The following is a 22,426-nucleotide window of genomic DNA, read 5'->3' on the forward strand; positions in this document are numbered from 1 at the left end:
TGAAATGTAAAATGTATTTATTTCAGTCACTTTCTCTTTCCAAAAAGTGTATGTATGTGTAAGTGCATGTATAGGCAGACAAAAGATTTATATAGATATATATAGTGCACATGCACACAGTACACATAAACACACAAACATACCTATGTACACACATACAGACACATTCCTACAGCATACTGATTCGGGACTCACTCAAAAGTGTGTATATAGCTAAGAAGATATTGTACAGAAAGCGTTCTACACAGTTTTGTACATCAGCACATTTCATCATCTTTCGAGGTTGCTCAAAATGATAAATAACTGAAGATTTTCCATCTCAAGCAGCTTCTTCAGCAGAACAGTCAATGCCTGCATAGGTAAACTTCTCATACAGGGTTGTATTCACATAAGTCTGGAATTACAATTAAGAAAAATAGGCTCAGAATATTTTCTCTTTGCTCTCAGCAGCACATAGAAATTTTCTCTGTTGCAGATAACCTCCAGCTTCCAAGCCCAAATCATACCCTTTTATCCCTAACGCGTCACAAAGGGCTGCACTGGTCACAGGACTCTATAAACAGTTTTAGGTTACCAGTATGTGCCAGAACTGCAGGACCTTCAGCTGTTGTTTGGTTACAAGTTGCATCAACCCTGATCGTGGACTACAACAACAATTGTCAGGTGACAGGTGTCCTAGTCCTAGTTGATGGCTTTTCTTTCTCTTAAAAAACACAAACCTATTTTTAAAAGATACTGTTGATGCTCCTGCTTATCAGACCTTTTAGCTGCAGACCAATGGTTAGACCACCTGACAAAAGTCTCCTTTAGAACCTGGTGATGTACAGCAACTCCTAGGTACAGTCATACTTTGGTTTTCAATTGGAATCCAAAAACCAAGGCGCAGCTTCCAATTGGCTGCAGGGGCTTCCTGCACTCAACTGGAAGCCTCTTCAGACATTCAGGTTCTGTCAGGGGACAAACTTACAGGGAGCCTCCACCGGTTCTCCTCGCAAGCTCTTCACCAAGCAGTGACAGCGAGTCAGGAGAAGGGAATGAGGAAGTAAGCAGGGAGGTGTCGGGGCTGTCGCAGATGAAAGAGCCCCAGCATCGCCATGAGAGGAGCAGGGGAGGAGGAGCTGGGAAAGCCAGAGAGCGCAGAACAGCTGGGGGGAAGGCCGTTCCCTCCAATGTCAGAATTTAGGGGAGCAGCCACCCGTAGGGCTAGAGGGCAGCGCTTTGGGGTGCCGAGGCTTTTATGTTGGAAGAAAACCTGGAAGAAGCCATTGCGGGGTTCTGACACGGACTAGACAGTCATGTTTGCCGAGTTCTTTGCACTGTAAATAGTATGCACAATAAAACCTTAAAAAGGAAGTGGAGCATCTTTACTCGCGAGTAGCCGCACGCCTCTGACAGGTTCCAAAAACACATTTGCAAACCAGAACACTCGCCTCTGGGCTTGCAGCGTTCGGGAGCCAAAATGTTTTGGATTGCAAGGCATTCAACAACCAAGGTATGACTGTACACCCAAATAACTATCTCACCACGTTTTATGTGAAGAATCGTGAATATGGCCAAACACGTGCAAAGTTTTCACATGGGACAGGAGCTGACCAGAGGGGAACGATTTACAGTGGCAACCAAGCAAACTCATGAGCTGGGGAGCTGAGAAATGCTTTTTTGACCCCAACCTGACAACCGTGATCATCTTTTACCTTTCTTTCTTCCAACATTCTGTTCAGTGATACGAGTATTTGGGCAAATGATGGCCTCTCATAAGGTTTTTCTCTCCAGCATTGTCTCATTAGGTCATAACTGAAGAAGAAGAAGAAGGTCATTACAGCACTTGAATGCAGCCCAACATTTAAAAGCAGGAGGCGATGACTATCTGAGATAGCATGATAGCAAAAAGCAGAAAAGTCAGGCTTTCCAATGTGTCTGGAGTAGAAACAAATGGCAAGAGGTTGTGGGAGGTTTTTCTGGACAAACGGTCTTGTTATTAAAAGAAGGTGTTAAAAAAACACACCCTCACAATTCATTTCAAGTGGGCTTAAAGCAAGAGAAACAGCAGTTCACGTGTGCGTAGGGAAAGGAGTGAAGCTTTCTCTTGACCGAAGTGAGACATTCTCAAAAGAGCAAAGCATTTCTTACAGAATCAATTTTATAGGGCCAATTGACAGATGAAATTGTGGTTTCTGCTCCAGGGTAATCACTCTAGAACTTCAACTTCTTTCATGGTTAGCAACTTCCTTCTGCTTTCCAAACTAAATTGGTCAAAGTATAATTAATCCTAGGAGTCATCTCCTAACTTGCAAGAAGTAAATTCCCACATATTCAACACCCGTCAATGACCGACGCATTTTCTAATAGGTCGTCAGCCAAAGAGGGCATAGGGGAAAGGGCGTTCAGTGAGATTGAGTTACTTACACCTCATCATCGCAGTTGAGAGGCTTCTCCAGTCTGTACCCTTGGGGAAGTTTCTCATACAGTTCTGCACAAGTCATCCCACAATAGGGTGTTCCACCTAGAACAGAAGATTAAACAAGTCAGTGTCCGAAGGATGCTTCTTTGCTGTCGTTGCTGCTTGTACTAAAAAAAAAAAAAAGACCGTGCGTTGATGATTACCTTCTGGAAGCAAGAGGCTAAATCACTAATACCGTATTGGCCCTAATATAAGCCGCACCCGAATATAAGCCACACCTTTAAAATTGGAGGGGGGGGGAATAGAAAAAATACCCGAATATAAGCCCCTCCATTCCTCGCTGCTCCTAGCTGCATACTTGGGGAGGGGAGAGCCGCGCTGTGTTGCCGTCGGCCTTTTCCCCTTCCTTGCTCTCTCCCTTCCCGGCCTTGGGGGAGAGGAAGGGGGACTATGCACGGGGTGGGCACTGCTTTGCCGCGCTCCTGGTGCTGTTTGCCCCCACGCTCCTGGCTGCGTACCGTAAGGTCGCGAATATAAGCCACACTTTAACTTTTCACTGTTGGGATTCGGGGGGGAAGGTGAGGCTTATATTCAGTCCCAATGTGGTATTATCAGCAGTGAATCCATGACAGGTAATTAGTCTAGGCAAGGTCTAAACAACTGTTGCACCAAGCCCAGCAGCCATGTATGAAGGCTTGCAAGTATTTGGTAAAAATACTATATGTAGTTGTGGGTTAAGCCAATCAGGGCCACCCAGTAGCTTCAGGACTGAGCAAATAAAACACTTTGCACAATACATAATCTGCTTACAGAACTCCTTGCCCCCAGAGGTGGTGATGGTACTGAAGTTTGATGGATTTGAATTATGACTGATTTGTATAATTTTGTCATTGCATATTATACTTTGTCAATCGTATATGGCTGAGAGCTCTCACAAAGGCCTTTAGCTGTATTATTAAGAATTTATGTAGTGCTCACAGACTAATAATAATAATAATAATAATAATAATAATAATAATAATATATTTATACCCCGCCATCTGGCTGGGTTCCCCCAGCCACTCTGGGCGGCTTCCAACAAAACATTAAAATACAGAAATCCATCAAACATTAAAAGCTTCCCTAAACAGGGCTGCCTTGAGATGCCTTCTAAAGGTCTGGTAATTGTTGTTCTCTTTGACCTCTGGTGGGTGGGCGTTCCACAGGGTGGGTGCCACTTCCTAGTAGCTTACAAGTATGAAAACCAATTACACAAACATTATGAAAGTCCATAATTAAAACAAACAACACAGCAATTAAAACAGGAGAGACTCAGGTAGAGCGATCCAAGGAGTTCCCGTCTAAACAGGTGTATCTTCAAAAGCTAGCAGGATGCCAGTACAGTTGAGGCTTCTTGCATTTTGGCACGATAAAGTTTCACCCTTTCAAACATACCAAGACCTGCTGGCTTTCATAGTGAAGAGGTCAATCAATGCCACTGAGCGATTCTAGCTAACTTGATCCTCCATGTTCAAAGGCAGTGTATCTTTAAAGAATAGTTGCTGGATATAAACTAAGAAATAACAGCAATGGACAAAATGGACCCTTGGTCTGATCCAGCTATGCTGTTCTCATATTTTTAACAAAAATTATAATGCTAAACGCACACACATTACCATACTTACCTAAGCTAACTATTTCCCATAATAGCACGCCATATGACCACCTATAAAAAGAATAAAAAGAAAAGCTGTAACAATTGTACAGTGGTACCTTGGTTTGCATACGTTTTGCATTACAAACACGTCAAACCCGAAAGTGCACATCCCGGTTTGCAACCTTTTTTTGGATTACAACCCATAATTTTTTTATTACTAACAAAAAATTTTGGGGAGGCCCCATTGGTGAAAGCACACCTTGAATTACAACCTGTTTTGGTTACAAACGGACCTCCAGAACGGATTAGGGTTGTAAACCAAGGTACCACTGTATTTAGAAGGACTGGGTATTATAAAATATCTAGTGCTAGATAAACAGGCACACACCTACAATTATTATATCTAAAATCAGGTCCAAGATACTTGCGCCATTACAAAAAATATTCATTTTGCCTCCCCCTTCCCTATTTTTATTATGAAGAAGACAACGAAATACAAAACCAGAAATAAACCTCCATGTGCTTAAAAATAAGTTGGTTTTTTTCCAGTTAAACTGGCATGAACACATCTATTTTAAAAGAAATGAAGCAGAAGTAATAGAAATAAAAGAATGCAATCAAACAATCACTACTTAAAATGTAAAACCTTTGTCTTGCTCTAAACATGCTGATACAGAGACCTTGCATGGCATTTTAGGCTCAACTACTGCTCTGAAAAGGGACCCAGGTGGCGCTGTGGTTAAACCACTGAGCCTAGGGCTTGCTGATCAGAAGGTCGGCGGTTCGAATCCCTGTAACGGGGTGAGCTCCCATTGCTTGGTCCCAGCTCCTGCCAACCTAGCAGTTCGAAAACACGTCAAAATGCAAGTAGATAAATAGGAACCGCTACAGTGGGAAGGTAAACAGTGTTTCCATGTGCTGCTCTGGTTTGCCAGAAGCGGCTTTGTCATGCTGGCCACATGACCTGGAAGCTATACGCCGGCTCCCTCGGCCAATAATGTGAGATGAGCGTGCAACCCCAGAGTCGGTCACGACTGGACCTAATGGTCAGGGGTCTCTTTACCTTTACCTTTACTTCTCTGAAAACCATTGGGATGGCATTGGCTGTCTAATCTTGTCTGCTTGAGGGTTGACAAACATTGTATGCTATCCTAGAGGAGGAGCCCAATGGCAGTTGGTCCCAGCCAAGTCAATGGAATGTCCAGGTGACCATTGGAATACATGTTCCCATTTGCATCGTATGCTAGACCAGGGCAGGACCTGTCCATCAAGGGTCCTCTAACCCACTAATGGAGAAAATCCATTGCTACAGCATCTCAGATAGACCCGTCAACCAGACTCTGCTTAAAACCTCTAACACAAGGCTTCCCAAACTGTGGCCCGTGGGCTGCCAGTGGTCCACGAGCTTCAATAAGGTGGCCTGAGGCATGTCCACATTAAATATCTATATTGATTTTTTTTTAAAAAAAAGTGTTCTATTGCATTGCAATTTTGAATTCCATGGAAGGCAGATTATAATGCGATATAAGAAGCTGAACGTTGGAAGATTCAGGGCCAGGTACAAGAAAGCAATTATTCACATGGTACATAGTTAAACTAGGGGACTTGCTTCCAGAGGAGGCATCTTGATGGAAGATAAGCCTATCAGCGGCCACAAGTCATGATTTTTCTGCCTCCAAAGTCAGAGGCACTGATCCTTCTGAATCCCAGTTGCTGCAAACTGTAGGAGAGGCGAGAGCTCTTGTGCTCAGGTCCTGCTTGTGGGTTTCTCAGAAGCGTCTGGGTCATTATCCTGACCCAGCAGGGCCCGCCTGATGTTCTTTTCTCCATTTATCCTCTTGTTCTTATTACCTGCCTCTTTTCTGCGTGTGACTTAACTACAGGGAAATGGCCTATAGTAAAGAGAAAGCTCAGTATCGTTACAAATCTACTTATGAGTTTTTATCCCACCTTTCCAATGCGTCTGCATTACTGAAGGTCACTTTAAATCCCAGCATCACAGAGTCAGAAACTACATAAACAGAGTCACTTACACATCACTGTTTGAGGTATACACGCTGTAATTTAGGGACTCAATCGCCATCCATCGCACTGGAAGCCTTCCCTAAAACAATGAGTTGAGAATGGTGTTACAGCCTCTCACAACAGTTCTGTTCTGATGCATTACCAGAGTCCCCTAACCCAGAATGGCTTTCCCCTTCATTTCTATAGTTAGACCTCTTTGCAGACTGGCTCCCAGCCCTTAAATTGATGGATACTTCCCCCATGTTTGTTGTTTGTTTGTTTGTTGAGATGCATCTAGAGTGGCACTGGCGAAGGTTTTCTAATCTGTACATTATGAGGTTTTGCACTTTGATCTTGCTCCTGGACTGATGAACTCTGAGGTTTACGGAAACGCAAAACTCATCTCAGTTTTTGTCCCTTGTAGCAGCTGGTTTTCCAACTCTTAATGGGTGAAATCTACAAATAACAAAAGCTGAAAACTTCCCCCTTAAGCTGTCTAATGTCCAGGTCCTAAATAATTAGACTTTAGGGTTAAGTCCCGGTGGTTTCAATAGGACTGCGGCCTTTGTCCTCTTAGATGTTGTGAGAAGCTCCATTTTTAATTTCTGCAGCTTCTGAAGAGGAATTTCATTTTTTTTTACAGGTAATATCAAAGGGCAGTTGTTACCTCTCCACAAGAAACATAGCTGACAAATCAATTTTGGTCTTTCTTACCATTGTCTTTTTAACATAAACCTCTTGGCCTCTAGACAGTCCAAAATCTGCTATTTTTGCAACGTAGTTTTCTCCAACCAAGATGTTCCTTGCTGCCAGATCCCGGTGGATAAACTAAAGGAAACAAAAACATTGTTGCTTTTCTCTCTCCCTTCCCAAAATAGAAAAGGTTTGTCCTATCTTTCCGATGCCTTTGCATCACACATTGCAAAGGCTTATTGCAACTTAAGCACTGTGCATACTCCATGGGCGTTTGGCTGGTAATTATTAGGTCGCAGAACCTATAGCCCTCCGAATATTGCCCTCCAAATATTGCTGAACTCCAACTGCCACCAGCCCAAGACAGCTTGGACAATGGTCCAAGGATGATGAGAGGTGCGGTTGTTGTAGGGCAGGCATAGGCAAACTCGGCCCTCCAGATGTATTGAGACTACAATTCCCATCATCCCTGGCCACTGGTCCTGTTAGCTAGGGATGATGGGAGTTGTAGTCCCAAAAACATCTGGAGGGCTGAGTTTGCCTATGCCTGTTGTAGGGGGAGCAGACTTGAGTAAAGCTTGCAGGCTCAACAGGTCCTCCCTTCCTCCAGGTTACAATTCATATGCCTGCGTGTGATTGGCCAATTAGGCAGGCAGGCAGTATTCGATCTCCCTGGCCGTCAGAGGGGAGCCAGGACTCCACCGGCCAAGCAGTTCCCGTTGGAGGGCTCTGGCGGGAGGTGGCACTGCCCCACAGCATTACTGCACCTAGGAAGTAGGTCAACAGACTTCCCCACCCCTGTCGCTGATAGGGTTGCTACCTTTGGTCTGGCAAAATACAGGACAGAATGGAGGACAGGACAGAGCACGGTGGCCATATGGGTTCCCATGATCTCACGCGATTTCGTGGCGCAATTCCCCGCCCCCCAAAGTGCTTCCCCCTCCCTGCATGTGATTTCACACAGTGCCCCCAATCTCACATTTGTGGGTGCTGTGCGTGAAAAAGCACTTATTTTTTTAGTGCGGGGAGCATGGTGGAAAATCGCAACGAAAATGGGCACCGTGCTCTCGTGACAAAAAAACGGCAAGATGGCGCCCAGCAAGATGGTGTCCTGGATTTTGGCTTCAAAGTGTTGGAGGGTATGGAGGGTGTTGGAGAGAGACAGAGGGAGACTCAGCAAAACTGTATCCTGTATTGATTCCTATATCGATTCAACGATAGCATTTTTACATTGAAATACGGGACCAATCCTGTATTACACAGGATGGGGGCCAACCCTGGTGGCAGACTCAGTAAATAACTTGTATTAGCAAAATGAAACAAAACAGCCTACCTGTTTTTGACTTAGGTAGTCCATCCCTCGGGCCACATCCGCTGCAAAGTGCAGTAGCTGCTGCGAGGAGAGTGTGGAGGCTGTGCTGTTGGCAATGGCAAAGGCCGGGTCGGTCTCTAAGACCCTGCTCTTCCGCAAGAAGTCTAGCAGGTTTCCGTGGGGAGCATATTCAATAGCGAGGTAGAGGTACCCTGGCGTAAAACAGCAAGGAGTTCAGAGAGCCTGGGCAAAAAATGTTGGCCTTCCAAATTTAGAAGTCCTGGGGGCAGGGGTTCTTGAAGGGTCTGGGGGCCCCAGAGCATTTGCCCCCTCCTCACCCCAGCCCCAAATGAAGCTGACCAAAGTTTGTCAGATCTCTCTATGCTATCCCTGCAGGATGCAAGGCTCTAATGCAAATCCTATTCTGTCCATTTCTTAAAGAAATGGGAGTGCCTGATCACCTCATCTTTATGTGGGACAAGAAGCTACAGTTAGAACTGGATATGGAACAACTGATTGGTTCAAAATTGGGAAAGGAGTACGACAAGGTTGTATATTGTCTCCCTGCTTATTTAACTTATATGCAGAATTCATCATGCGAAAGGCTGGACTAGATGAATCCCAAACCGGAATTAAGATTGCCGGAAGAAATATCAACAACCTCAGATATGCACATGACACAACCTTGATGGCAGAAAGTGAAGAGGAATTAAAGAACCTTTTAATGAGGGTGAAAGAGGAGAGCGCAAAATATGGTCTGAAGCTCAACATCAAAAAAACCAAGATCATGGCCACTGGTCCCATCACCTCCTGGCAAATAGAAGGGGAAGAAATGGAGGCAGTGAGAGATTTTACTTTCTTGGGCTCCTTGATCACTGCAGATGGTGACAGCAGTCACGAAATTAAAAGACGCCTGCTTCTTGGGAGAAAAGCAATGACAAACCTAGACAGCATCTTAAAAAGCAGAGACATCACCTTGCCGATAAAGGTCCGTATAGTTAAAGCTATGGTTTTCCCAGTAGTGATGTATGGAAGTGAGAGCTGGACCATAAAGAAGGCTGATCGCCGAAGAATTGATGCTTTTGAATTATGATGCTGGAGGAGACTCTTGAGAGTCCCATGGAGTGCAAGAAGATCAAACCTATCCATTCAGAAGGAAATCAGCCCCGAGTGCACACTGGAAGGACAGATCCTGAAGCTGAGGCTCCAATACTTTGGCCACCTCATGAGAAGAGAAGACTCCCTGGAAAAGACCCTGATGTTGGGAAAGATGGAGGGCACAAGGAGAAGGGGACAACAGAGGATGAGATGGTTGGACAGTGTTCTCGAAGCTACGAACATGAGTTTGACCAAACTGCGGGAGGCAGTGGAAGACAGGAGTGCCTGGCGTGCTCTGGTCCATGGGGTCATGAAGAGTCGGACACGACTAAACGACTAAACAACAACAACATTCTGTCCACAACTTCTCTTGCCTTCGGTGTTTCCAATACAATGGTACCTTGATTTTCAAACAACTCAGTTTTCAAATAGCTGCCTGTGTGTATATGGTGACTGAAGCACATCATCAAACAGGAATGAATATATATATACTAGTGTATTTCAGCCCGTTCAATAACGGGCTCTAGAACATCCTGGGGTTCGGAGAAGCGCTTGCGCAGCGCTTCTCCGAACCCTGGGATCTGTCATTGCTGTCGGCGGCAAGGGGACAGGAACGGAGGAGGAGAAAGCGCTGCTTTCTCCTCCTCCGTTCCTCTCCCGCAGCCGCCGACAGCAAGGACACCTCCCAGGGTTCGGAGAAGCGCTTGCACAGCGCTTCTCCGAACCCTGGGACCTGTCATTGTTGTCGGCGGCAGGGGGACAGGAACGGAGGAGGAGAAAGCGCTGCTTTCTCCTCCTCCGTTCCTCTCCCGCAGCCGCCGACAGGAAGCAGAACTCCCAGGGTTCGGAGAAGCGCTTGCGCAGCGCTTCTTCGAACCCTGGGACCTGTCCTTGCTGTCAGCGGCAGGGGGACAGGAACGAAGGAGGAGAAAGCGCTGCTTTCTCCTCCTCCGTTCCTCTCCTGCAGCCACCGACAGGAAGCAGACATCCCAGAGTTCGGAGAAGCGCTTGCACAGCGCTTCTCTGAACCCTGGGACCTGTCCTTGCTATCGGCGGCAGGGGGACAGGAACGAAGGAGGAGAAAGCGCTGCTTTCTCCTCCTCCGTTCCTCTCCCGCAGCCGCCGACAGGAAGCAGACATCCCATGGTTCGGAGAAGCGCTTGCGCAGCGCTTCTCCGAACCCTGGGACCCGTCCTTGCTGTCGGCGGCAGGGGGACAGGAACGGAGGAGGAGAAAGCGGCGCTTTCTCCTCCTTCCTTCCTCTCCCCCAGCCGCCGACAGGAAGGACGCGCGCACTCTCCCCCCCCCGCCTCCTCCAACCGCCGCTCCTCACGGCCAGGGAGGGTTGTGAGGAGGCCTTCGCCGGCCTCCACCCCGGCGGGAGCGGCGGTTGGAGGAGGCAGAGGGGGGGGGAGAGTGCGCGCGGGCAGTCTCTGCTGTCCAATCCCTGTATCCCTGGGGCACATGCGCAGTACCTCAGGGACACACGGGACATCTGGACGCAGGGACAACATGGACATTATTATATAGGATTCATTTTGTGTGTGTGTGTGTGTGTGTGTGTGTGTGTGTGTGTGCGTGCACGCGCGTCTTTTTGTGTTTAAAAATTGTGCAACATGTTTACCTGTGCACAAATTCCAGCTGATCTTGGTTTGAATATGTTTTACAACAAATGTAGCCACAGAACTTGAAAACAAACACCTACAGAAAAGCATTGTAGCAGGTGAGAGCTGGGAAGATTCAGAATGTAGATTGAAAATTAAGATATAATTGTGATACTGTATACTGTACACACACACACACACACACCTCACATTGTTGTTGTTGATTTATTTATTTATTTCCCCCCTTTTCTTCCCTTTCTCTTTCCCTCTTTTATCCTACTTCTTTTTCTGTATTTTTAAAATGAATTCTAAACTAGTTGGGTTTTTATTGTCTTGTATGTTGAAAACTCTTCACAAAATTGAAAAAGAAAAGCATTGTACCTCGGTGTTCGCATGCTCCCAAAAGGTTTATGATGTTCGGATGTTGTCCAAGTTTACAAAGTACTTCCAGTTCCCCAGCAAAATCTCTGTGATCATCCTTGGAGGCATATTCTGCAAATGAAAAAAGATAGTGCTGTGCAACAGTTACTCCTACGATGTTTACCACATGTTTAATTAATGCACCTGATGAAATGGGCTTTAGCCCATAAAACCATACATCATAATAATTTTTTTTTTTAATGTGCTTCCAGATGAGATTTGGTCACATGCCCGGAAGTTCAGGTTGGCCCTCTTGCTCAATACCCCCCTCCCCAAGTGGACTTCCTACAGTAAGGAAAGTGATGGGGAAGATTTGCTAGAAAGTGTGGGATAAGAATTGTTTGACGCTGGGCTCATTCACCCTCTCCCTTGATCCTCCTTGTATGTTACTTGCACCTTCCATTTTTTTTGGAGGGGGGAGAACCATAGGATGTTCCTGCTGGGTGGGTGGCATGTTGATTTTCCTTAAGTTTAAATTTGCTTTCCCATTAACGATGGACAAAACATATTTGGAAAATGCGGGTTTTCAGCTGTTGGTGAGCCCGCTGTGTCAAACAATATCCCCAAAGGGAAATGGTAAAGCAGATCCTGACCCTAAAGACAGAAAGAGGACTTTGAATAATAAAAAATGGGGTAAGGGTTTAATGCCCACTTTTTAAGGTTTGTGTATAGATTTTTACATTAGTATAACTTTTAAAAACTCACTTGTTTTAACAAGGTCTAAAATGGATTATTAAAAGGTTATAAGGACTTGCATGAACAAGCATTAAACAATGAAACTAAGGGGGGGATGGAAGTCAAGCAAAAATTATGGTTTAAATTTTTTGATTATGATGGTTATTTCTTTTCGTTTTTTTCTTTTTCTTTATATATTGTTGTTTTATGTTTATTTTTGATGTTATCTTTTTGGAAAATTAATAAACTGTCATATAAAAACAAAAACAAAAGCAGATCCTGACCCTACTGCTTCTCTGCTCATTCCTACTTTTTAAAAAATAAGTGCATCCAGGCTCTGTTACATGCTTTTGCATATAATGCGGTTAGTCCGTTAAGCCAACATTTAAAAGACCATGATTCGAGGCCAGGTATTATCAACCTGCAAATCTCTCCTACAGATTTGCTGCCTTAAGAGGCTCCCGCAAAGACTCACCCTTCATCCTTTTAATGGCTGCATCCATTCGCAAGCCATCCTTCTTGATTCGTGCTTTGAGAACTTGGCCGAAGTTGCCTTCTCCAATCACATCCTGAAATTTGATGTCATTCCACTCTAGAACTGGGTAGATCGTGGGTTCTGGGCTATTTTTGGCTTTCCGGCTCAGAGTAAGAGTTCCTGAATTGAATTGTACAGCTGGCTCATCTCTCTGGGGGGGAAAGTTAGGCAAACACTATTTAGTGGTTGGTACAGAAGAAGATAACAACTCAGAACGGAATGTATTAAAAGCATATTTATGTAATCTTGTCATGAGATGTGGTGTTGTTCTGTGAAGATGAAGTTTCTCTAAAATGAGTTAAAAGACAACACGGTGTGCAGCAGAATAGGTTTTCCTTGGCTTAAAAGCACCCATAAATATATAGTCAATTTAACTGACCAAAGGAAAGTAGGCACAGATTTTCCAGGGGGAATACGAACCTGCATTGCAGGAATGCAAGTAGGGAAATAATCCTGTTCTATCTGGTTAGTTTTATTATATCTGCATGAAATGGTATAATCCCTCCTTTACTGGGCGCAGCCCATCCATTTGGTGATCTTTTGGTGGGTTTGGTTTTTGTAAAGTATCACCATGTAAGTTCACAATCAAGGCTTTAAGTAAGCTACAAGCAAAACCAATTTTGATACAGGAATGTTTAGGGGAGGGGAATAATCATTTACCATTTTGGAAGTCCCTTGTTAACAGTCCTGTGTGACACCTTTAAGATTAACCAATTTTAAATGGGAAACGCCCATCAAACTGTATTTGAAAGGGGTAAAGGTAAAGGTAAAGGGACCCCTTACCATTAGGTCCAGTCACGACCGACTCTGGGGTTGCGGCGCTCATCTCGCCGCAACTGGGTCACGTGGCCAGCATGACAAAGCCGCTTCTGGCGAACCAGAGCAGCGCACGGAAATGCCGTTTACCTTCCTGCTTGGAGTGGTACCTATTTATCTACTTGCACTTTGGCGTGCTTTCAAACTGCTAGGTTGGCAGGAGCAGGGACCGAACAACAGAAGTTCACCCCGTCGCAGGGATTCGAACCACCAACCTTCTGATCAGCAAGTCCTAGGCTCTGTGGTTTAACCCACAGTGCCACCTGTGTCCCAATTTCAAAGGGGTACTCTTTATCCTCAAGGAAAACCAAGGGACTTACCACCACGTTTTGAAAGGCCTGGGCCATTCGCCGCTGGAAATTTGCACGCTTTAGCTGCAGCATGATGAAAAAGGCCAGCAGAATCGTCAGGCAGGTCATCCCTGCAGAGCCCAAGATAGCAATCAGTAGCATTCTCCCTCCTTTGGACTCAAATGGAACTGTGGGAACTATAGGCATTAAAATAAAATAATAAAGCAAAACAAGTTGAATTCAGCACCTCATCGACAAATACTAGAACCCAAATTTTACAGGCTAAAAAAAACAAAGGCAGAGGGAAATTGGAGCAAGCTAAATAAAGCTAGATGCCTTTATGAAACCAGAGGGACTCACTCACATGCTTCAATGGACTTTAGGTTCTCTGGATTTTGGCAGAAGTGGGTCCTAACAGCGCATTCACCCTGACAGCATAGTTTTCCTGTAGTGCTTTAACTTGTGTTTCCTCCTCCCTGTCCTTGTACCCAGTGTTGAGAAAGCCTCTCCTCTTCCTAGAGGGGAGGGATTGTGAGCAGGAATTGCTTTCCGCGCTCATACAGGTGTGTGGCTGTGTCCCCTGCATCACTGGAGTCCTGGGCTCGTGTCATGCCCCCCAGCCAGCCAATCCAGCTGGCTGAGGGGCGTGGTTTAGCCGCATTTAAACGGCTGTGGGCCCTCGAGCTCTTCCTTGTTTGGTTCCTGCTTCCTTGGATCACCCGCCCTCCCTCCCTCTAGGTTTTGCTTCAGCACCTGACCTTGGTATGGACCTCGGTTGGTCGCCTGTCCAAGGGCCCTGGTAGGAATTATTCCACTTGACAGATTGGCACCAGCCACTTGATTTTTCACCTATCTCGTAGCAAATGGAAGTCCATCAAGCTCACCAAGAAACTTGCACAGGTACAAACTGACATCTTCTTTCTACCACTCCCATCAGCCCATCACCCATTCCCATCACCCCCCCCCCACCCTCTGAATACACATAAGGGTTTGGTGGGTTCTGTTTCAGTGTATCTGACGAAGTGTGCATGCACACGAAAGCTCATACCAAAATAAAAACTTAGTTGGTCTTTAAGGTGCTACTGAAGGAATTTTTTTATTTTGCTTCGACTCAGACCAACATGGCTACCTACCTGTAACTATCATCAAAACTTTGTAAGGTTAGGCATTGGAAAATGGGCTGTGTGTTGGAGGGGAGGTTGAAGGGTATTCTGTTAAAGGAATCCGGCAGTCGTGGTTCCTGCCTGATGCCCAGGTGGTGGCTAGGGCCATGGCACGACCCTCCGCTGACTCTAGGGGAAAGCTCCCAGTGGATTTGCATCAACAGGCTTCCCCTACAGGTGGTTAACACTTGTGTGACTCCCTGCAGAGCGGGCAGGAGTCAAGTATAGTCTGTTCGGATCCAGTGCCTAAGCCAACACCACTCACATTCTGTAACCAAAAAAGTTGTGGCCTTTTTTAGCCCATTAACCTAAAATACTTGTGCCTATGCGTCTTATTTCATCACAAAGCGGGGTGAGGGTGGGGTGGGGCCTTGACTCACAATATTCTATTTCCAATTGCCTGCTCTAGAAAGCATTGATAAAGGTAACGGGACCCCTGACCATTAGGTCCAGTCGTGGACGATTCTGGGGTTGCGGCGCTCATCTCGCTTTACTGGCCAAGGGAGCCGGCGTTTATCCGCAGACAGCTTCCGGGTCATGTGGCCAGCAGGACTAAACCACTTCTGGCAAAACCCAGAGCAGCGCACAGAAACGCTGTTTACCTTCCCACTGGAGCGGTACCTATTTATCTACTTGCACTTTGACGTGCTTTCGAACTACTAGGTTGGCAGGAGCTGGGACCGAGCTACGGGAGCTCACCCCGTCACAGGGATTCAAACCGCCGACCTTCTGATCAGCAAGCCCTAGGCTCTGTGGTTTACACTACAGCGCCACCCGCGTCCCTTTTAGAAAGCATTGCTACTGAGAGCATAACTGCAGGCCATGGGAAGCAAAGTTTTACAGTGGTACCTCGGGTTAAGAACTTAATTCGTTCTGGAGGTCCGTTCTTAACCTGAAACTGTTCTTAACCTGAGGTATCACTTTAGCTAATGGGGCCTCCCGCTGCCGCCGCCACGCCACCACCATGCGATTTCTGTTCTCATCCCAAGTTCTTAACCTGAGGTACTATTTCTGGGTTAGCGGAGTCCGTAACCTGAAGCGTCTGTAACCTGAAGGGTCTGTAACCCGAGGTACCACTGTATAAAAAAATACCTCCTGTATTCTCAGGAGTGAAGTTCTGCTCGCGGGAAATTAGGATCTATAATTTCCTAATTATGCATAAGCCACATACAGTGGAACCTCAGTTTATGAACACCTTGGTTTACGAATTTTTGGTTTACGAACACCGCGGACCCATCTGGAACAGATTAATTCACTTTCCATTACTTTCAATGGGAAAGTTCGCTTCAGTTTATGAACGCTTCATTTTATGAACAGGCTTCCGGAACCAATTGTGTTCATAAACCGAGGTACCACTGTAAGCACAAATTATACATAAGCCACATACACACAAATGGCAAAACAACTGCAGTTAAAGCATCATCATGGAAATCCTATCAACCACACAGCATGCATTTTGCAGCTTTTGCTGGGACTCAATTCATTTGGAATAAACTTGCATATGCTTGCTTGGTACACGAAATGCTCTAGTCTCTGCAAGATCTAACCTTTCATTTCTGGGAGAGTTTTCAGTTCAGCCGAAAGATTATCACTTGGTCCAACGTTGTTCTGTGCCCTTATCTGAACCACATATTCAGTGTTTGATTCAAGACCCTTGAGGTGGTACTGGGTAACTGTTGTGTTTTTGATGGTGACATCGATGTGGTTGTGCTCCGTCTTGCCACGGCCTTTGTAGCTGAGAATGATGGAGGAGATGGAATGCCCAACCGCAGTCGACCAAGAGATGACGGCCGAGGAGTCAGTGACATTTATAATTGTGAAGTTATCAGGTGCAGGGGGACGTTCTAGCAAAGAAACAAATGTATTAGCTTCTGTTTCGCATCACTCTGCGCACTCGCTAAGAAAAGTCATGTGGAGTTGTTTTCATCAAAAAATAAAAGAAAAATGCAATAGCTCTGCATTGTGGGTGGACTATGTAGACAAAAACAAGCATGCAGTCTCCCTTGATTCTAGAATAAAATGCTATGTAGATGCAAGCCCTGCTAAGTAATTTTGCGAGCTTCTCTGGACTTTCTTCAGCTAAAGAAAAGAGGTTTTTTTTTAAATGCTTTCAATAAATAAGTCTCTCTTTAAAAAACAACAACCAAAAACCCTCCTCCACTGAGGTTTTGGCAGGATGCAAAGTTATTTAAGCTGCATTGATTGGTGGTTTTAAAAGGATTTAAAAGGCAGGTTAATAATGAACTAATAATAATGAACTAAAAGTACCTAAGAATCCTTTAATCAACTGACAGATTTAGAAATTAGGGAACGGTATTGGCCCTGGTGAGGAAATACAATAATGAGCTCTGTGAATCCCTGAAATAAGTTTCCTGGTGGAAGATGAACAAAGTGAAGAGAGTGAAATGCCTTTTGCTGCCACTAGGTGTCATCAGGCACTCAGTTATTATGAGATCTCACAACATAAAAATGCAAAGGGGGGAACCCCACAAAACATACATAATAAAAACATAAACAAACCTATGGCCTCCCTCTCCCCGCTTCCACAACACATTTTAAAAGGGTCTTGGATTTAATCAACCCAAGGCTTGGTTGAAGAAGAACAGTGAGCCTCCCTGGGGAGAGGATTCCACAAATGGGGAGCCACCACAGAGAAGGCCCTGTTCTCGTGTTGCCACCCTCGGGACCTCACGTGGAGGAGACACACAAAGAAGGGCCTCAGAGGATGATTTCAGGGTCCAGGGAAGTTCCTATGGAGAGAGGCGGTCCTTGAGGTAAGGCGGTCCTGAGCCGTTTGACCTCCCTGACCCATTGACCATTCTGGCTGAGGCTGATGGGAGCTGGAATCCACAACGCCTGGAGCAAAGGAGGTTCCCCAGCCCTGGGGTGGACCATGCTGTACAAATTACAAATGAGGCCTGCTAGGTCATCCAAAGTGGGCTTGTTAGACTCTGCCTTGACTTACGGTCACTGAAGGTCCATGCGTCCAGATAGTCACTCCATTCTCCTTCGGACTTGCTATTCACGCGGACTCGGCACTTGTAGTGGTGCCTGGGCTCCAGATTGTCAATGACCAAGGCAGACTCGTTTCCCCACAGCCGATGGGTCGGGGTGACACCCCTGCTCTTATCATCCACGCTCTTCCATTCCACTTCGAGGTGGACATCCTCTCCCACCTGCTGGCCCACTGGCTGCCAAGACAAGGCCAGCGCCGTCGTGCCTTTAGGAATGAGGGAGAGCCCCCTTGGCGGAGGGAGGCCTTTGGAGAGTCATGAGAAGGAATGTTAATGCCTTTGGAACCCCTCAGAGCAAAAGAAGAACCTGCCAAGATGATGCCAAGAGTCCTTTGTGGTCCGCCATCTTGTTCCCCACTATGGCTGCCCAGGGGTTTCCAGAAAGCACAGTAGCAAGGTGTGGAGGGTCTCCTCTGTGTCCCTAGCGTTTATCCTCTAGATGTATTTTGCCTCTGAGAGTCCATTGAGCTATCATGGATATTTATTCTTATTTAAGATAACCACCACTACCCACCACAACCCGGCCTTGGCCCAGTATACCTGAAGGAGTGTCTCCACCCCCATCATTCTGCCCAGACACTGAGGTCCAGTGCCGAGGGCCTTCTGGTGGTCCCCTCCCTGCGAGAAGTGAAGCTACAGGGAACCAGGCAGAGGGCCTTCTTGGTAGTGGCGCCTGCCCTGTGGAACGCCCTTCCATCAGATGTCAAGGAAATAAACAACTATCTGACTTTCAGAAGCATAGCTGCCAAGTCTCCCGTATTCCCCGGGAAACCCCTGTTTTTCCGGCTGCCCCCAGCCGAAAAAACGGATTCCCCCCTGGTTTATTCTAGCGCGGTGGCCATTTTGGAACTGGACAGAGCATGCTCAGAAGCGACTTTTGATGCTGCTTTGCCCAGTTCCAAAATGGCTGCAGTACGACTTCTGGTGCGGTGGCCATTTTGGAACAGGGCAGAGCAGCATCAAAAGTCGCTTCTGAGCATGCTCCGCCCAGTTCCAAAATGGCGACAGCGCTACTTCTGGTCTGCTACTTCCGGTCCAGTCCCTTATTTCTCAGGCCGGAACTTGGCAGGTATGTTCAGAAGACACCTGAAGGCAGCCCTGTTTAGGGAAGTTTTAAATGTTTGATGTTTTATCACGTTTTTAATATTCTGTTGGGAGCCACCCAGAGTGGCTGGGGGAACCCAGCCAGATGGGCGGGATATAAATAATTCATTATTATTATTATTATTATTATTATTATTATTATTATTATTATTAGAATTTATACACCTCCCTATACCTTGAGGTCTCAGGACAGTTCACAAATAAGATCACAATATATAAAATCAAATTAAAAACAATAACCCAATTAAAAAACCCCAAAAGGGGCCACTTTCTAAAAGGGTATTGGATGTCAGTAAGATCAACCAAAGGCCCTAGTTAAAAAGGAATGTGTTTGCCTCACACCTAAAGGTGTATAGTGAAGGCGCCAGGCGAACTTCCCTGGGGAGAGCATTCCACAGATGGGGAGCCACTGCAGAGAAGGCCCTGCTCTCATGTTGCCACCCTCCGGACCTCTCGATGAGGAGGGAAATGAAGAAGGGCCTCAGAACATGATCTCAGGCTCCAGGTAGGTTCATATGGAAAGAGGCGGTCCTTGAGGTATTGCGGTCCTGAACCGTTTAAGGCTTTATAGGTCAAAACCAGTTTTACTTAGCATGATGCGCCACTAGGGCACAGTAACAAAGCTTGAGATTGTATACAATGTACTATTTAATGGCTCTAATTCAAATTATTGTTATTTTTGCTTTAAAAACACACACCAGTATGCTCAATTTATCACTTTTAGAGGAATACATTTTCCACATGCACAGTGCTATTTTTCTAGAGAAAAAGGCTCCAGATCTCCCCGTGAGCTTTCTCCCTTGTTCTCTTAGAAAAGCAGTGGCGCCCACCTGAGAGGTGCCAGAGCTGAGTTTCCAGTGAGCTCTGGCTGAAGAAAAAAAAAAAAAGCAACTGGCTATACAGTGCTACCTTGGTTCTCGAACAGAATCCATTCTGGAAGTCCGTTTGTGACGGAGTGGGCTGGCTTGAATAGAACTCCAGGGTGTTAAGCATTAAACCCAGCGTCCTAGTTGAGTGACGCATTCCATTCCTGAGGGGCAGGACCGCCACGAGTTTAAAGGGGATGGGGAGCAGTTAATTGAGTTGATTGAGGGAGATAGAGTTGAGAGAGGGTTTTGGGAGCGGGAGTGTGTGGGTGGTAGTGGAGTTTGAGAGGTTTACTGGAACTGAATAAACTAGTTTGAGTTATATGTAACTAAGATAATGAACTAAGAGTTTATACAAATGAAACCATAAAGAACTTTACATGTCCTCTAGTTAAATAAAGCTTTCTTAAATGTTGTGTTAAAAACGGATGCTCCTCCTTATTCCAGCAACGTATCTGAACTCAAAAGGGTGGTGACTGAAGAGAGGAGGCAAAACTAAACCTGAGGAGCAGGAGAATAGTTTTTACCTCAAGGTCACGCACAGGGGAGGCAAGTGCCGGGGAAAGGGTGCCACAAAGGAGCAAGGGTTGCTAGGGCAAACAGCTGCTGAGGTGAACCTGAGGTGAAAGGGAATCCTTACTGTGGGCACAAGTTTGTTCCTGTAACACTTGCCTAGAGTTATTAAGGATACTGAGCCACGTTATTTGGAGAGCTGGAGCTGCACTCCATTTACTAGCAAACCCCATATATAAACAGGGAGTTTATTTGGGAGGAAGAAGGAATAGTGGGTTGTTTGTAAAATAACTGAGTTCCTTCTACACACTGCTAGTGATAGATAAGGGAGGTACATCGCTAATTTGGGAGGGATCCGCACATTTTCGGTGGGATCGTCGCAAATTTAGTGATAGCGGCAGGATACGTCGCACCGTTCAACTCCCGGAACCATTCGAAAACCAAGGCATGGCTTCCGATTGGCTGCAGGAGCTTCCTGCACTCTATTCGAAGCCACGCCGGACGTTCGGCTTCCAAAAAACGTTCGCAAACCGGAACACTCACTTCCGGGTTTGCGGCGTTTGGGAGCCGATTTGTTCGACAACTAAGCCGTTCAGGAACCAAGGTACCACTATACACAGGCACAATGTAGCCACAGGTAGTAAGACAGTTGTAAGATTATGGAAAGGGTCCGAAGACGTGCATACCAACAGCAGCTGTAGTGAAACTGGCCTCTGGCCCAGGATGCCCCACGCCCTTTTCTCCTCTGCGAGTCAGCCGGACACAGAAGGAATATTCTGTTTTGGGTTCCAGATCACTTAACTTCCAGATCCTTTCAGTGACTGAATTTGAAAGGAGAAACAGCAACAACAACTGAATTACATGCACTGCTAAGTGATAAGGGAAGATAGAGTTGTAAACAAACATACTTCTTTTGCTCAAAGGTTGCATGATGTTTACTGAGGTGCACGTGTTCTGGTTGGCTATGTAGTTCTGAGGGAGTTTCCCTCTGTATGTTTGGTCATATGTCTCCCTGCTATGTACAGGACCTGATCTAAGAAAGACAAAACCTCTTTGCTCCTTTCTTCTCAGCTAGGTTGCTCAGTAAAGTATTATCGGGACTTTTCTATATGGACTCTGCATTTTAAAGATTTTAATGCTTTGGGGAACAATGGAAAAACCTATTTGCCAGAGGTAGGACTAGGGACATACCACAAGCAGTGCCTTTGTGGGATTCAATACAAGTTTTGTGTTTTGATTGTAACTGTGTTGAGACCGTTTTTGATGTACAGTATTGTGATGAATAAAGATATACAGTGATACCTCAGGTTACAAATGCTTTAGGTTACAGAAGCTTCAGGTCACAAACTCCACTAACCCATAAATAGTACCTCAGGTTAAGAACTTTGCTTCAGGATGAGAACAGAAATCATGCTCTGGCAGCGCGGTGGCAGCTGGAGGCCCCATTAGCTAAAGGGCTGCTTCAGGTTAAGAACAGTTTCAGGTTAAGAACGGACCTCCGGAATGAATTAAATTCTTAACCAGAGGTACCACTGTAATACGAAGAAGAAGAAGAAGAAGAAGAAGAAGAAGAAGAAGAAGAAGAAGAAGAAGAAGAAGAAGAAGAAGAAGAAGAAGAAGAAGAGGAGGAGGAGGAGGAGGAGCAGCAGCAGGAGGAGGAGGAGCAGCTTGGATTTTGTAGAATAGTGGGTAAGAAGGATGAAGACACAGCTCTCAAAACAACCAGCTCTTTATTCTAGCTCTGAGTCCAGACTGAACAGTAGCTTAGCCCAGCGTTTCTCAACCGCTGTTCCGCGGCACACTAGTGTGCCGCGAGACGCTGGCTGGTGTGCCGCGACGTGCGGCAACGAGAAGGGCAATTTGCATTGTCACGTGCCTGGCGGCCACCAATAAACAGCACTGACCCGCCGGAAAGGAAGCCGGCCGGGTCACGACGCGGGGCGAGCGCAGCTCTCAACAGCCACCACCACGGGAGGGTGGTTTTAGACAAACTTAAAGAAGCTGGCTGGATGAGCTCAACCTGAAACTTGCTGAGCAAAGGATTGTGCTGGCAGAGAAATCAGCGGCTTGTGAAGCCTTATTACAGGAGATTGCAACCAACACAGCAATTGGCAAGTGTTTCTTACAGTCATAATTATATAGTCAATATAGGGCGGCACAGAGTTAAATTTTTTAACTTTTTTAATGGTGGTGTGCCTCGTGATTTTTTTCATGGAACAAGTGTGCCTTGGCCCAAAAAAGGTTGAGAAACACTGGCTTAGCCAACTGGCTTATATAGTACT

The 22,426-nt window shown here is 45.8% G+C and overlaps 1 protein-coding gene across 2 annotated transcripts in view; it reads right to left on the reverse strand.

Moving 5' to 3' along the window:
• The window catches only part of TEK (TEK receptor tyrosine kinase), a 54,276-nt gene continuing 31,850 nt past the window's right edge, over positions 1–22,426 (reverse strand). For both annotated transcript variants that reach the window (XM_088659071.1, XM_035141051.3), the window contains exons 11-23: positions 20,831–20,965; positions 17,613–17,906; positions 16,195–16,491; positions 13,515–13,681; positions 12,319–12,529; positions 11,130–11,240; positions 8,068–8,258; positions 6,756–6,869; positions 6,071–6,141; positions 4,066–4,106; positions 2,407–2,503; positions 1,695–1,794; positions 1–394 (exon numbers count right to left, since the gene is read on the reverse strand). In XM_088659071.1, coding sequence (XP_088515197.1) covers positions 320–394; positions 1,695–1,794; positions 2,407–2,503; positions 4,066–4,106; positions 6,071–6,141; positions 6,756–6,869; positions 8,068–8,258; positions 11,130–11,240; positions 12,319–12,529; positions 13,515–13,681; positions 16,195–16,491; positions 17,613–17,906; positions 20,831–20,965 — 1,904 coding nt within the window. In that variant the 3' untranslated portion in view covers positions 1–319. The remainder of the gene's footprint in view (positions 395–1,694; positions 1,795–2,406; positions 2,504–4,065; positions 4,107–6,070; positions 6,142–6,755; positions 6,870–8,067; positions 8,259–11,129; positions 11,241–12,318; positions 12,530–13,514; positions 13,682–16,194; positions 16,492–17,612; positions 17,907–20,830; positions 20,966–22,426) is intronic.

The sequence above is a fragment of the Zootoca vivipara genome, chromosome 15 (genome assembly GCF_965207765.1).
Source record: "Zootoca vivipara chromosome 15, rZooViv2.hap1.1, whole genome shotgun sequence".
In the NCBI taxonomy this organism is placed as follows: Eukaryota; Metazoa; Chordata; class Lepidosauria; order Squamata; family Lacertidae; genus Zootoca; species Zootoca vivipara.